This window comes from Arvicola amphibius, chromosome 12 (assembly GCF_903992535.2).
Source record: "Arvicola amphibius chromosome 12, mArvAmp1.2, whole genome shotgun sequence".
Taxonomy (NCBI): domain Eukaryota; kingdom Metazoa; phylum Chordata; class Mammalia; order Rodentia; family Cricetidae; genus Arvicola; species Arvicola amphibius.
This window is the reverse complement of record NC_052058.2, coordinates 156,348,066-156,361,266: the sequence shown is the minus strand read 5'-3', so window position 1 is coordinate 156,361,266 and position 13,201 is coordinate 156,348,066. Positions and strand designations below refer to the sequence as shown.

At 39.6% G+C, this 13,201-nt stretch overlaps 1 protein-coding gene across 1 annotated transcript in view; it reads right to left on the bottom strand.

Moving 5' to 3' along the window:
- The window catches only part of Grm5 (glutamate metabotropic receptor 5), a 370,074-nt gene that overhangs the window by 40,628 nt on the left and 316,245 nt on the right, over positions 1 to 13,201 (bottom strand). The window contains 1 exon segment of the mRNA XM_038314030.1: positions 10,474 to 11,413. Within this exon segment, the coding sequence (XP_038169958.1) occupies positions 10,474 to 11,413 (940 nt within the window).

Genomic DNA, 13,201 nt, shown 5'->3' with positions numbered 1-13,201 from the left:
GTGAGCAGCCAGCCTCCTGCTCCCTGCCATACTTCCCTTATCTGTAGATGTGTCTTCTTAACAACAATCGATTGCATCTCCTGATCTATAGACCAGAATAGACCTTTCCTTCATGGCAATGCTTCTTCTCAGAAATTTTTGTCAAATCAAGAAAAATACAGCTTGCTTCAGGTTTAGCTTTTATGGATATATGCTAATATGTAATATATGCTAAATCATTTTCTCATGCCTTTTAACACCCCGTGCTAGCTATCCATGCACTTCCACATAATACTGAATCAGTGACTTATTTGGACCTCAGTACAAAGTCACAACTAGTCTCTTATATTGAATAGTAGATCTAGTGAAGCAAAAGGGTATGCCCCTAAGTCAGAAAGTAGAGATAAGTAGTTTTTTTATTCATCTCTGAGGCACACTGAAACTTATCTTAAAGGTAGACTGGAAAATACACTGAAAAATTCAACCAATGTCAAGCCTTTTGAAATAAGTGTTATTATGTTATCCTGAGGTGGACTTGAACTTGACATCCTACTAGAGAACAAAGGGTAGGAACAATTACCCACTTGAGAGCTCTTGATAGCTTATCTGTCATGCTCCTCTAGAAAGAACATAGCATTTCGAGTCAGTTGTCCTTGAGCTTGAATCCCATTTGTGCTGCTGGCAAGTTGTGTAATGTTGAGAAGATGACCCAACCTTTCTTCACTTCAGTTTCCTTGCTAACAAATAATAACAACCTGTATTTTTGTTCCTGGCTATGAAAGGATAGCTGGAAAAGGATTCTTTTTGTTTATTTTGTGCTTGGTTTTGTTTCGTTTGAGACAGGGTCTCTTTATGTAGCTCTGGCTGTCTTGCAACTCACTATGTAGATCAGGCTAGCCTTAAACACACAGAGCTCTGCCTGCCTCTCTGCCTCCCTAGCGCTGAGCTTAAAGGCGTGTGCCGCGAAGCCTGCCTACAAAATTATTCTTAAACCAGAATTCTTCGAATTGCTTGGGAATTCATTATATATACAGACTTTCTAGTCCTAAGTTGTCATACTTAGATTTCGATTGCTGTGATAGACATTATGATCAAAGCAACTTGGGAAGGAAAGAGTTTATTTGACTTGCAGGTCATGGCCTAGTAGTCAAGGCAGGAACTCAAGGCAGGAACCTAAAGACAGGAACTGAAACAGACACGAAGGAGGAGCACTGACTGCTGAACTGCTTCCTATAGCTTGCCAAGATTTCCTTTTCTACAATTTAGTACCACCTGCCCAGAGTAGCTCTGCCCACAGTGGACCAGGTCCTCTTACATCAAGCACTAATGAGGAAAATGCTCCACAGGCCAATGTGATGGAGGCATTTTGTCATTTGAGGTTCCTGCTTACCAAATAACACCAACTTGTATCACGTTTTTGACAAAAAAACAAAACAAAAAAAAAAAAAAAACAAAAGCAAACCAACAAACCGAACAACCACCAGCACTTCCCACCACCTCATACCTACTAAATCAGAAACACTTGGCTTAGGGATTTGTTCACTCTATGGCTCCAGGTTTTAAGGGTTGAAGTTGGGATTAGAATGTACTCTTTAAGGCAGGACTCACTTCACCACAACACACCAATTCCAACGTAAAGCTTGAGAGATATGTACAGGCTGAGTTTTTCCATGACGTCAACTTGACTGTCCATACAGTAGTGTTCTTTATTCATTTCAGAAACCATAAAGCAGTATCTCTAAGGCAGTAATACATTCACCATGATCGTAGTGAATAATAATTACAGAAAAATGGGATATGTAGTTGAGAAAATGGTTATCATAAAGACTGTATTTGAATAGTAAAGGTCTTTGAATGCTTGTGTACCTGGGTGAATTAAAATTTTTGTTCCTCTACCTATTAATTCAACAGCTAAAGGCTTTACTTTGCTTCTATGCACCTAGTTGTGATTATTCTCTTATCTGTGAACTGAGAATATTCATTTCTACTACTAAAGATTATGCAAATTTTCTGAATGTTAATAAAAATTTAAAATCCAGCGAATATCTAATGAGATATATATTAAATAATTTAGCATAGTAATCATCATAAAATAATTGCTCAGTCTGTGCTCGTGTATAAGAGGTGAAACAATCCATTGTAAGCACATAATAATTACTCTGTTTTCCAGGAGAAAGAAGAGGTAGAGGACACCTATGTATTGATAGGGAATGGGCGACATATGATTTTTTTCTGAAAGCAGTCAAGAGAGACTCTCTTGATAAGTAAAGCTATTGTTTGAGGAATGAAGCTATGGATAGGACAGTGTGGGAGTCTGAGAACCGAAGACACCCCGAGGCTCAGCTCTTGAGAACACAGAAGAGCTACTTCCTTCCCTGCTCACCTCATTCGAGGTCTGAAAACCAAGACATCAGAAGGGGGTCAGGCAGAGAGTGGCCATAAGCAAAGCCATCTGAGGAGGGAAGGAGCAGCTCCTGGAGCATATACGGACAGCCAAAAGTCCTTAGGGATGGTCTCATAGTACCCGGGGGGAGAGTCCTGCTTCTAATGTGCAGAACCTCCCTGCATCAAACGCACAGTCTCTTATTTGAACTTTTCACTTAGAGACCCAATTTCTCACAAAGTTTACTTTTGCTCACCGCTGTTTAACATAGACTTCTACCCCAGAACTCCATCCAGTCACTCAATCCATTTGTTTCCAGTCTGTGTCCTTCAAGAGATTAAGATAAGTCCAAAGATGCCTTTCTTGTTGCTCTGTTTGCTTCGTTTCATTTGCTTTGCTCTCTGAATCCTCAGGATAGGAAAAGATTACAGCTGCAGAGTAGGCACTCAATTGAAGTGTGATTTTTGAGAAGCTTCTTACATTTTTAAGGACTAAGTGTTGTTAGATGAAATCTGGGCAGTGAGGCCAACAGAGTGAATAGATTTTCTTTTCTGTGCTGGAAATAATGCTTTACTTAAAAAAAAAAATTCCAGGGAGGGGAGCAGAGAAAAATGTAGAGCTCAATAAAAATAAAAATAAAAAAATTCCCAACTGGAGAAGTTTGGAAATTGGGTGCATTTGGTTCAGCCACTGTCCTTCGCATGCATTAAATTATTTCCTGTGTATGTATACATAAATCACTTCCTGTGTATGTATACATAAATCACTTACTGTGTATGTGTACATAAAGGCTGAACAGATGCGCTGTCTGGGTTTTTCTCAATTCATCTTTTCGCTTTGTTTTGTGCTGTTTAAAAGCAGGTTTCATTATGAATCCTTCCATGTGAATGCTGTGTGCTGTATGAGCCCTGAAATCTGCTGCCTAACAGATTCATGATCAACCCATCCTATATGCAAGCTCTTTTGAGTATTGCTATGGGTCAGGCACTGAGGAAAATATAAATGTATTCAAGACAGCACTGAATAGACGTGAAAAGATTGCATGTATGTACTAAGCAACTCGTGTATGCCTATAGAACTTAGCTCAGATCCTGGCAATGTTCAGGTCTTGGTAAATACATGAATAAGTAAGACAAACAGATGCTAAGAACGTGTGCAAAATGCATAAAGGTTCTAAGAATCCAGATGGGGAAAACTATGTGACATGATTTAATCTGATTGGGTTGTAAAGGAATCTTTACCCAGAAAAATAAAAGGATCCAGAGAGACAGAATAGCCAAAGACTCTAAAGAGAGAACAACACACACATCCCCTTAGTAAACTCTAAACAATTGGAACCATTCATGCTCTGATAATGTCTGGAGTGTAATGGAATCCCAGGCATGTTTTAATTTGGTCAATGGATATGCATGAGAGAGTAACTGGTTTAGTAGATCGCCTAAGTAAGCCCTCATAACAATGTTAATCAAAGCCAAGTTAATTAGTTAATTAAGACAAAAGTGGAAAGTGATAGTTTCTAAAATTAAGTTAGCAGCGACAATACAAGACTAATGATACTGCAACTTGACCACAATCCCTAGGGAGGGTTTTCCCTTCTACTAATTAAGCCATGAAAGGCTCACTGAATCTTAGAACCTCAACCCCATGTCCCTGAAACTTCAGAGTCTCATAGACCTAGAACTTCAGATGTAACAGCTTTCATGATTTATTTGGGTCGGGGCTGGTTTTGCATTTGTTTGTCAATTTGCAGCTGAAGTGAAGGACTTAAATGGAAGCCTGGCATTATCCCCTTGACAATGATTTGATGCTGCACCATGTCACGTAAGAAATTAGTGTCTAGAAACAAAATGTTAATCACAGGGACTGCTATACATTGATGGCATAAATAGCATGTTTCTATTAAAAAATAACAATGAAAAAAAAACCTATAGTGACTCATTCCTATTTAAATAAGACTCTCTCTGTGCTATTTTGGTGAAGTGAATGACTGACTGAGGGCCTTTCTCTTTGTGCTCTAGGGAAAGCCAGCTTTACTTCCCAGAAAAGTGCTGTACCAGTCAGAATGAGCTTTGCCCCTTCCTAGGTGTTCAGAGATCTAAGGAATTCCCACTCTACAACCAAAGGTGCCAGCTGGTTCCCCTTGACTCCTTCTCACCGACTGTAAATAATTTACTCATAACATGAAAGGACATTTAAAGATGTAAAACTATAGTATGTCATTTGTCTTACTTTAAAAAAATTTCCCAAGCTGAGAAGAAATTGGGGAATTGGGCAAGTTTGGCTCAGTTACTGTTTTTTTTACGTGTACTAAATCACTTTGTGTGCATGTATACTTACAAGGTTGTTTAGATGTACTAGTAGGTTTTACCAAATTATCCTTTAAGGAAAAACTAGGTTTCATTATGAATGAACTCACTGTCATCTCACTTGTGAATACTGTGTTCTTCGCTATATCTATTCCTCCATTTCCTTCTCTAGATCCCCCTTCCACTTTCATTGGTTCCCTCGATCAACTGTACCCGGACATCCTTTCATGTTCTGTGTTTCACATTACACAGATATGGAAATGTTATAAATTCTGAACATGATCAAGTGCATGCAAATGAGTAAACAACATGGCCCTGTCTTACTGAGTTTGATAACTCATCTCTCCCTTTTTAAAAGTCAGTTTCATTATGACATTTTCAGGTATGGAGACTATATACTTTACTCCTATTCAGAACATGCATTTCCCTCTCCTGTTCTGCCTGCCTCCTCTTAATAAGCATCTTTATCCGCTAGGTAGTACTCTTCCTAATTTAACTGCACACACACTCCCCCCCCCTCTACTGATGCTTTGGTTAATAGTCAATGTTTTGACATAAATCACAGATACTTTGTAACCATATTCAGAAATATGTGTGTGTATGTGCTTATGCATGTGTTGTATGTTTCTTATGGCTTCTTCATATGAGTGAAAATGTGATATTTGTTCCTTTGAATTTATCAAATTATTTTTACAAGTCAGTTTTCTTTTTGACCTTCCTAGAAGAGGCTAGCAAGTTTCATGTACAATACATTACTGCAGGTGTTTTCTCTGTGCTATTTCTAATATATTCATATAAAAGTGTCACTTCTCTCATCAAATGTATTCTTGACACATGCTGTTGTCTGAAGAGGCTCTACTCCCCCCTTCTGTATTTTTACTAATGTGTGCCAGTTAATTCTAGGTCTACTCGTCAAGATTCAAGAGGTTGCTGTAATGCATGCTTTAAAAGCAAGAAATCCCAGTGTACGGAGAAAGCATCATCTTCGATGACCTTGCCTGCATCTTCAGCATCTGCCAGTAGTTTGCAGACAGCTGTTCCATCTTAGAACACAACGAAGATCAAACTGATTCTGTCTTGTATGCACAGGCCTTTAGAAATGGGGTTACCTCAGAGTAAAACCGTGAGATACTTCCTTCCCGCTATCAATTTCTTTCAAAGTTAATTTTGCCCACTCTTTCTTCTAAGAAAATAGATCTTTTCTTGGTATAAAACAGTGACCAGAAATGTACCCTTTTACCAAAAGTTTAACCATTTGCTACCTCTGTCTCAGATATCACAGGTACTGAGAAGGTGTCCGTCCCTTACATGACCAGCTTCATCTCTCATGTCTTGCTTATCATTCAACACTTTGAGCTATTCATTACAGAAGCTCTGCAACGATGTACTGGAGAGATTTGTAAATCAAATCAAAAGACTTTAAGTGTATAAGGGTTGCTTCCATAAACAGGCCTCTACAGTTCAAGTAGACAGTGATTGGGAAGAGTTAATTAATGAACAACTGGATTTCATAGTACAAGATTTGACAGCATTTATCTCTAACCAAAGAATAGAGTGTTTTTTTTTCAAGTATTGTTTGATAGGCTAATAATTTGTTTTCTAAAGAAAATTTCATGACATATTTTACAAAGACTTCACTGGGAAATGTTCAACTCTTGAGACCCAAATGAAAAGCTTCTCCATCACATCCACGCTTTGGGGTGAAGGAGGAGTCTTTAAATGATGCTCAATTCAAAAATTGGGGAAGATGAGTGCTAATATTTGCCCCATTTCAGGAAAACTATCGACGCTAGAGGGATGGTATATATGAAAGATTCTGTAAAGTGGACAGAACCTAGCGCATGGGTGATAGCTGAAGACTTCACTGACTTAGGCACTCAATCGTCCCTGTGTCTCTTCACCACCCCTCCCTTGTCACTTTCTATCACTCCACCCATTTTCACTACCGTATAGGACCACTTTCTGTCTTTGTAGACAAAATATATCAGCTTAGGCAGTGAGAACCGCTTCACACTTTCCCGTCCAATGCCCTTGCAGACAATGAGAAGCTATATCATCACTTTATGGTACATATTTGGGTCCATTTTGTTTAATGAGACATAAAGCCCGTTTTATACAGGATTCTGGCAAATTTGATTTCTAACAAGTAGAACCAGTTTACGGGTACCTGAAAATGGGTTCCTGCAATCAAACCCAATTCTAAAATGCTTTTGTATTTATTGACTGCTTTCTATGTGTTGTTTCTATACATTAATATAGAACCTCATTCTTTAAAATCAGGATTATGTTATGGAATATATCACAGTTTATGAAATAGACTAAAATAGCTCATTCAAGTTGATACTGCTATATTTAAACTGAGGCACGGATCCTTGTGGGATGCTGCTGAACATGTGTGGTCTGTCTCTGCTCATTCCCCAGGAGGGTATATCAACTGTTGGAAACAGTCATTGAAACCTTCGAATTGTTACAATATTCTTTGCTCTATGGTATGCAATTATCATTCTCTTGAAAATGGAGAGGCATTCATTGCTGTTCTGATTTGATGTAGGGTGATGAAGGAATAAATAAAGAGATCACTTAGAGAAACATTACTCAGACCCCAGTCCTGGCTAATAGCAGTTGATGTCTCTAGAACCAGGTGGAATGGTGCAGAGCAAGGTGGGGCCAAGATAGGGGCTGCTTATTCCTCAAGACCTGATTTTTGGGATTTTAGTAACCTACAGGAGACCTTCCTAAACCCCAGCTTATGAGCTCAATACCACAAGATAGAACTCAGTCATTGAAAAGCAGAAATAATAGAAGTAATTTAAAAGAGAACATGAAAACATTAGAGGCACCTTCTTCCCTCGTTCCCATCTGAACTCCAGTGTGACACTGTGATACACACTGACCTTTACAAAATTGGGATTTGAAGAAGAGGTAAATTCATAGAGCTGTGTCTTACGATGTGAAAAATAGTACGTTGGTGCTTCGAGCATTTGATTCTGTATCAAAAAGGAGCAATATTTTAGTTTAGGATCAGGTGGGAAGAAAAGAGGAGAAGAATTTTAGGTCACATCCCTCGCTGAGGATTACAGTTTGAAAAGAGCAGCGGGCTGGGATGCCCTGGAAGAAGATGACAGCTTTCTCTGATTATTTTTTTTCTCCACATCCACAGCATATGCCAGCTCACATATCCTATTTGGTGACAGAAGGAAAATCAGTCTATAATCAGATTATAGCCTATCTCAGCTATACATGGACCAGGTTTTCTTTAAGGTTGCATATAACAACAACAATCACTACCAAAAGTCCTTCTTTATCTTTTTTTGACACTATAACACCTAATTGTACTGACTTAGAAGATTCAATTTAATGAACAAATAGAATCCAGGTTAACATATTGCCACAAAATCCTATCTCCAATCACTTAAAAAAAAACACAAAACTTGAAATAGGATATTGAAAATATTAGCAAAATATCATCGAGAAACATTATCACTATATCAACATCTGTGATTAGCAATCCCTCCACTTCTGGATTTGAGATTGATGTTGATAGACTCTGAGTGACATTTGTAACACAGAACTGTGCAAGTTTAATCTCGTGATCACTGAAAAATACAATGCACATTGTAAGACAAACAGAAACTAAGCCCCAGCACCTTAATACCTTCTAAATTCATTAATTTATCAAACACATCAACACATCAGTAATGATCTGTTCCGATGTGTGACATACCACTGTGAGTCCAGCTAGACACTAAGAGGGATCTACAGATAGGTAGATGTGGTTTCCACTTGCAGGAAGTTTGCTCTAAATAAAGTATGAAACAAGATGTGCTAAAAAATCTGGCATGGTGTCAAGAGGGAAACCTGGAAAGAGCAGACTGTGTGAGCAGTGTCTCCCTAAATGTGCACTGCACTTTGGATGCTCTCTTAATTGTTGATATCATCCTGTTTGGGTATCAGAATGACTTTCAGGTATTGAGGAATACCGACAATTGGGAATCTAGTTCGCTAAAATAATGATTTTTTTAGAAGCATTTATTGTGTGACATACACTATGTACATATGTTATGTGGTCCTCAAACTGAGTAAACAGATGTACTTCACAATCTCCATTCAGCAGAGGGGAACTGAGCCCCAGAGAGGCTAGGAAAACCCGGCAAAGGTTATACAACTGAGCAATTTCTGCTGCTAGCATATAGTTAAAGGGCTGTCTAGTATAACAATATGTTCCTTTGACTAAAGCACCTACTATGTGTCATTTCCTACAGTCAATGATATAGGTGAAATGGTCCCAACTAGTCACTTGAAATTAGTAAGGTCCAGAGAGGGGATGCCAGTGTCAGCACTGAAACAGAGGAAAAGCCAGTTGCATAGCTTTCTGTGCCATCACTCGATGATTTCTTTCTAAGGAGCCTTCCCTGTTAGATTCTTAGTACTCAGACCTAGGCGAACAATTGCTTTCCCATGCCAGCTTGTCTGTCTTATAAATCAATTTTCCCCTGAAAGATTTTACTTATAAAAATGGCTGATGAAAGAAAAGTCTGAAAAATAAATGTCTTAGGCAATCCGAAAAGCTGATTTTGCAGAGGTTTCAGGGGTGTTTCGATAGAGATGTCAGGAAGGCATGGGGGAGGGGGAACATGAGCAGGCTAGATATATGGAAGGCCTTCTAGATAGAAATCAAGACTCTCTGGCATTTATTGAAGAAAAAATGATACAACTTAGTTTGTCAAGTGTCTTACACAACCTACATGGGAAGAGATGAGAAATGGGAAGTGGTTAGGAAAGAATTTAGTGAGGTAGGGGTACAAGCTAATAACCCTAACAGATTAGACTCTAGGGCTAAAGTTCTCCAAGGATCTTATAGGTCCATTCCAAACCTCGGCAGACACTCCATATTCATCATCATTGCCATTAGTGCTTTAAATAAGGAGGGATGACAGAAAAGGCTTCCAGCCGAGCTAGGTGACAGTATATGAAAATGATTCAAGCAATATCATTTAGATATATTTAGATATCTGACTTCATTTTGAGAGACACTTTTCAATTGAAAGTTATTTAGCTTACATTTATTTATACAGTTTTGAGGAAGACTATCAAAATTCAGCAGAGATGTCCTGATCAGCTTTTTGATAGGCACTTCCTACATAGAATAAATCTTTATTTATAATCCACAGATTTACAGAATGGTACTTCCTTATTTCTAGGTATCATCAATCTGTGTAGCACTTCAACATCTTAGAATTTGTTCTCAAGGTTTATGATCTCTATTTTGAATCTCTGGGAACAGTTATAAGGGCAACACCCAACTTCACTCACGCATTGGCTGTTGCACCAGATCATTTGAAGACTGGACGTACCAATAAACTGCTGCTTATGATATTAAATCTGGGGTGGAATAGGACACTAGGCAATAAAGAACTGGGAAACTAAAGAATTTAGTAAAGTTGTCTGCAGAGGCACTGGGCTGTTTTGTGCGTTTAGGTTATTAAAACATCTCCATAAAGAGTTTAACTTGCCCATTACATCTAAAATATAGCTTACCTCTGTTCTCCTTGCCCTTCTGAACTAACTTGCCTTATGATATAACTCTTTTATTAGTCATCTTGATATCTGTGCTTCTAGCCTCTGCTTATATAATTTGACAATACTCAATCCGTCCTACAATAAACACTCAGAAAAGTATCAAACCCTAAAGCACCCTGCCTGCTGTAGCTTGAGTCATGCAGATATCCTCTATTGAAAGACTACAAAGCCAATGCAACTGTTTCCCTAACGGCCAAGCCCCGCTGCCCCCGTCACAACTGTTACCTGAGGGTTTCCCCAGAGGAGCCCCTCCTCTTCCACAGATTGACCAGGCTGCTGGATCTGCTGGCAGCGGAGGATGACTTGCCATCCCCTACGTGCATACGCACCACCGTAGATGTCGTAAAGGCGCTGCGCACGTTTCTCTCCGGTTTGGCGAGGATGATGTACACCTTGGGCACAAACATGCAGCCCAGAGCCACCGTGGCACTGAGGCTGACGGAGAAACACATGGTGATGATTTTGTAGTTGCTGCCAAAGTAGATAGGCACGAAGGCCAGCCATATGATGCAGGTTGTGTACATGGTGAAGGCAATATACTTGGCCTCGTTAAAGTTGGCTGGGACATTTCTGGTCTTGAAAGCATAGAACGTGCAGCTCAAAATCAATAATCCATTGTATCCAAGAGGAGTGACCACCCCAAGATTGGTGGTGTTACAAATCAAGTAGACTTCTCGAATGCTTGGGTAGTCGTGCATTATATCCGGAGGCTCCATGATAAACAGGGCCACGATAATGCCCAGCTGGATACAGATGAGAATGAAGGCGATCACTAACTGAGCACAGGCACTCATGAATCTGGGTTTCTTGGTACAGATCTTCTTCTTGCTGCCCGCTAGGATCCTTGCAATGCGGTTGGTCTTGGTTACGAGTGCTGAGTAGCTCATGGCTGGAGAAAGACCGATGCCAATTCTCTGAAGATAACAGTAAATCTGCTTGGGCTTTGCAATGAGGCAGAAAGTACATAAGTAGCCCAGGCATATGCCCGCAAGGATAATGTAGCAGAGCTCCCGGCTGGAGGACTTGACCACCGGAGTATCCCGATAAATGACGAAGACCACAGTAACGAACAGGGTGGCCAGCAGGCCGAGGCAAGCGAACACCACAGCAGCAATGGGCTCAGGGTCACCCCAGCGAAGATACTGTACCGGGATCAAATCACAACCTGCAGACACACAGACACATATCGAAAAAGGAGAGAAATTTATTTGGCTCACAAGTTCCCAATTTATAAGCAACTGCTTTTGATTGCTTCAGTCTGTCTCTCATTTACCTTTCTAATTTGAGTCTCTCATACAATTTATTCCTTCGGCGATTCGTTCAGAAAAAATAATATTGTTAAGTGTATGCTGTTTGACATGAACTCTCTTGCATTCTGAAATGAAGTGATGATACTCACTTTCCCCGTTATCCCAGAAAAATTATTTGGCATCTTTAAAATAATTGCTTACACCTGGGGTAAATCTATGGAGAAGTGCCACGGCTTTATTCTTAGCCAGGAGCAACCCAAGATGCCTACAATAGGAACTAGCAAGTGCTATGTGACAGAACATGAAGCGGTATATTTGGGGAACACAGGTTATCTGTGAGAAAGGGGAAAAGCGAGGATACTACAGTGTGATGCACAGCTTTGGATGAGGCTGCACAGCAGGCAGGTGGGGCAACCTGGGGGTCAGAGAGGCTTCAGTTGACCGGAAGTTATTATTGTAAATGATATAGAGGAATGGCAGGGACAGATTTCAGTGACTGCATTTCAAGCTTGCTTTGATTGTTGTAATCAATGAAATCAGGCTGTAGATAAAGCTGCAAACTATTTCAGAGTTACCTAAGGTGTTTTGATGCATGTGGAAGTACATAGAGTGGGGAACCCTGATGGCTCCTTGGCCTTGAGAGGGAGGGAGGGGAGGTATGGGTGGAGGGGAGGGGAGGGAAGGGGGAGAAGGAGGGGAGAGAAGGGGGAGAAGGAGGGGAGGGAGGGGGGAGGAGGAGGGAAGGAGATGGAAATTTTTAAATATAAAAAAAATAAACCATGAGAAAAAAAAACAAACAAACACAAAAGACAATTAAAAAATAGAAAGGAATAATTCTTCTTCCCTTACATCTACCCTTCCTGCCTCATGTATCAGTGTTTCAGGTTTCAGAGAGTTAACCCTTAGTACTATAGGCTCAACAGAGTTGCACGCCTGAGGTCATCTGCACACTTTGCGAAACTGCTTCTATTGGAAAACGTATTTGTGTTATTAATAACCATTAACAGATCTTTAACTTATATTTTTTGTAACTATTTGAAAGTAAATATAAGTTATTATATAAATCTTTAACTGTAAACATATGTCACTGCTAATGCATAGATCTCAACGGAACACTGTTAAGACAGGCACTGAGATCAACAACTAATAAATGAGACCTCATGAAACTGAAAAGATTTAGCTAGGCAAAGGACACTGTCATTTGGACAAAGCTGCAGCCTACAGAATGGGAAATGATTTTTGTGAGCTCCACATCTGGTAGAGGGCCAATGTCTAAAATATATAAAGAGCGCAAGAAACTAGACATCAAAAAACCAAATAACCCAATTGGAAAATGAAGTATCATTTAACAGAGAATTCTCAATAGAGGAATCTCAAATGGCTGAGAAACATTTAAAGAAATGTTTAACATGCTTAGCTATCAGGAAAATGCAAATCAGAACTACTTTTATCTTACACTTGTTAGAATGGCTACAGTCAATAACACGAGTGACAGCTGGTGCTAGTCAGTATATGCAGAAAGGGGAACACTCCTCCACTGCTAGTGGGAGTGCAAACTTGTACAGCCACTATGGAAATCAGTGTGGCGGTTCCTCAGAAAGACAGGAATTGATTGATCTCAATATCCAACTATACCACTCTTGGACGTATACTTAAAGGATGTTTCATCCCACCACAGGGAAACTTGCTCAACCATGTTTATT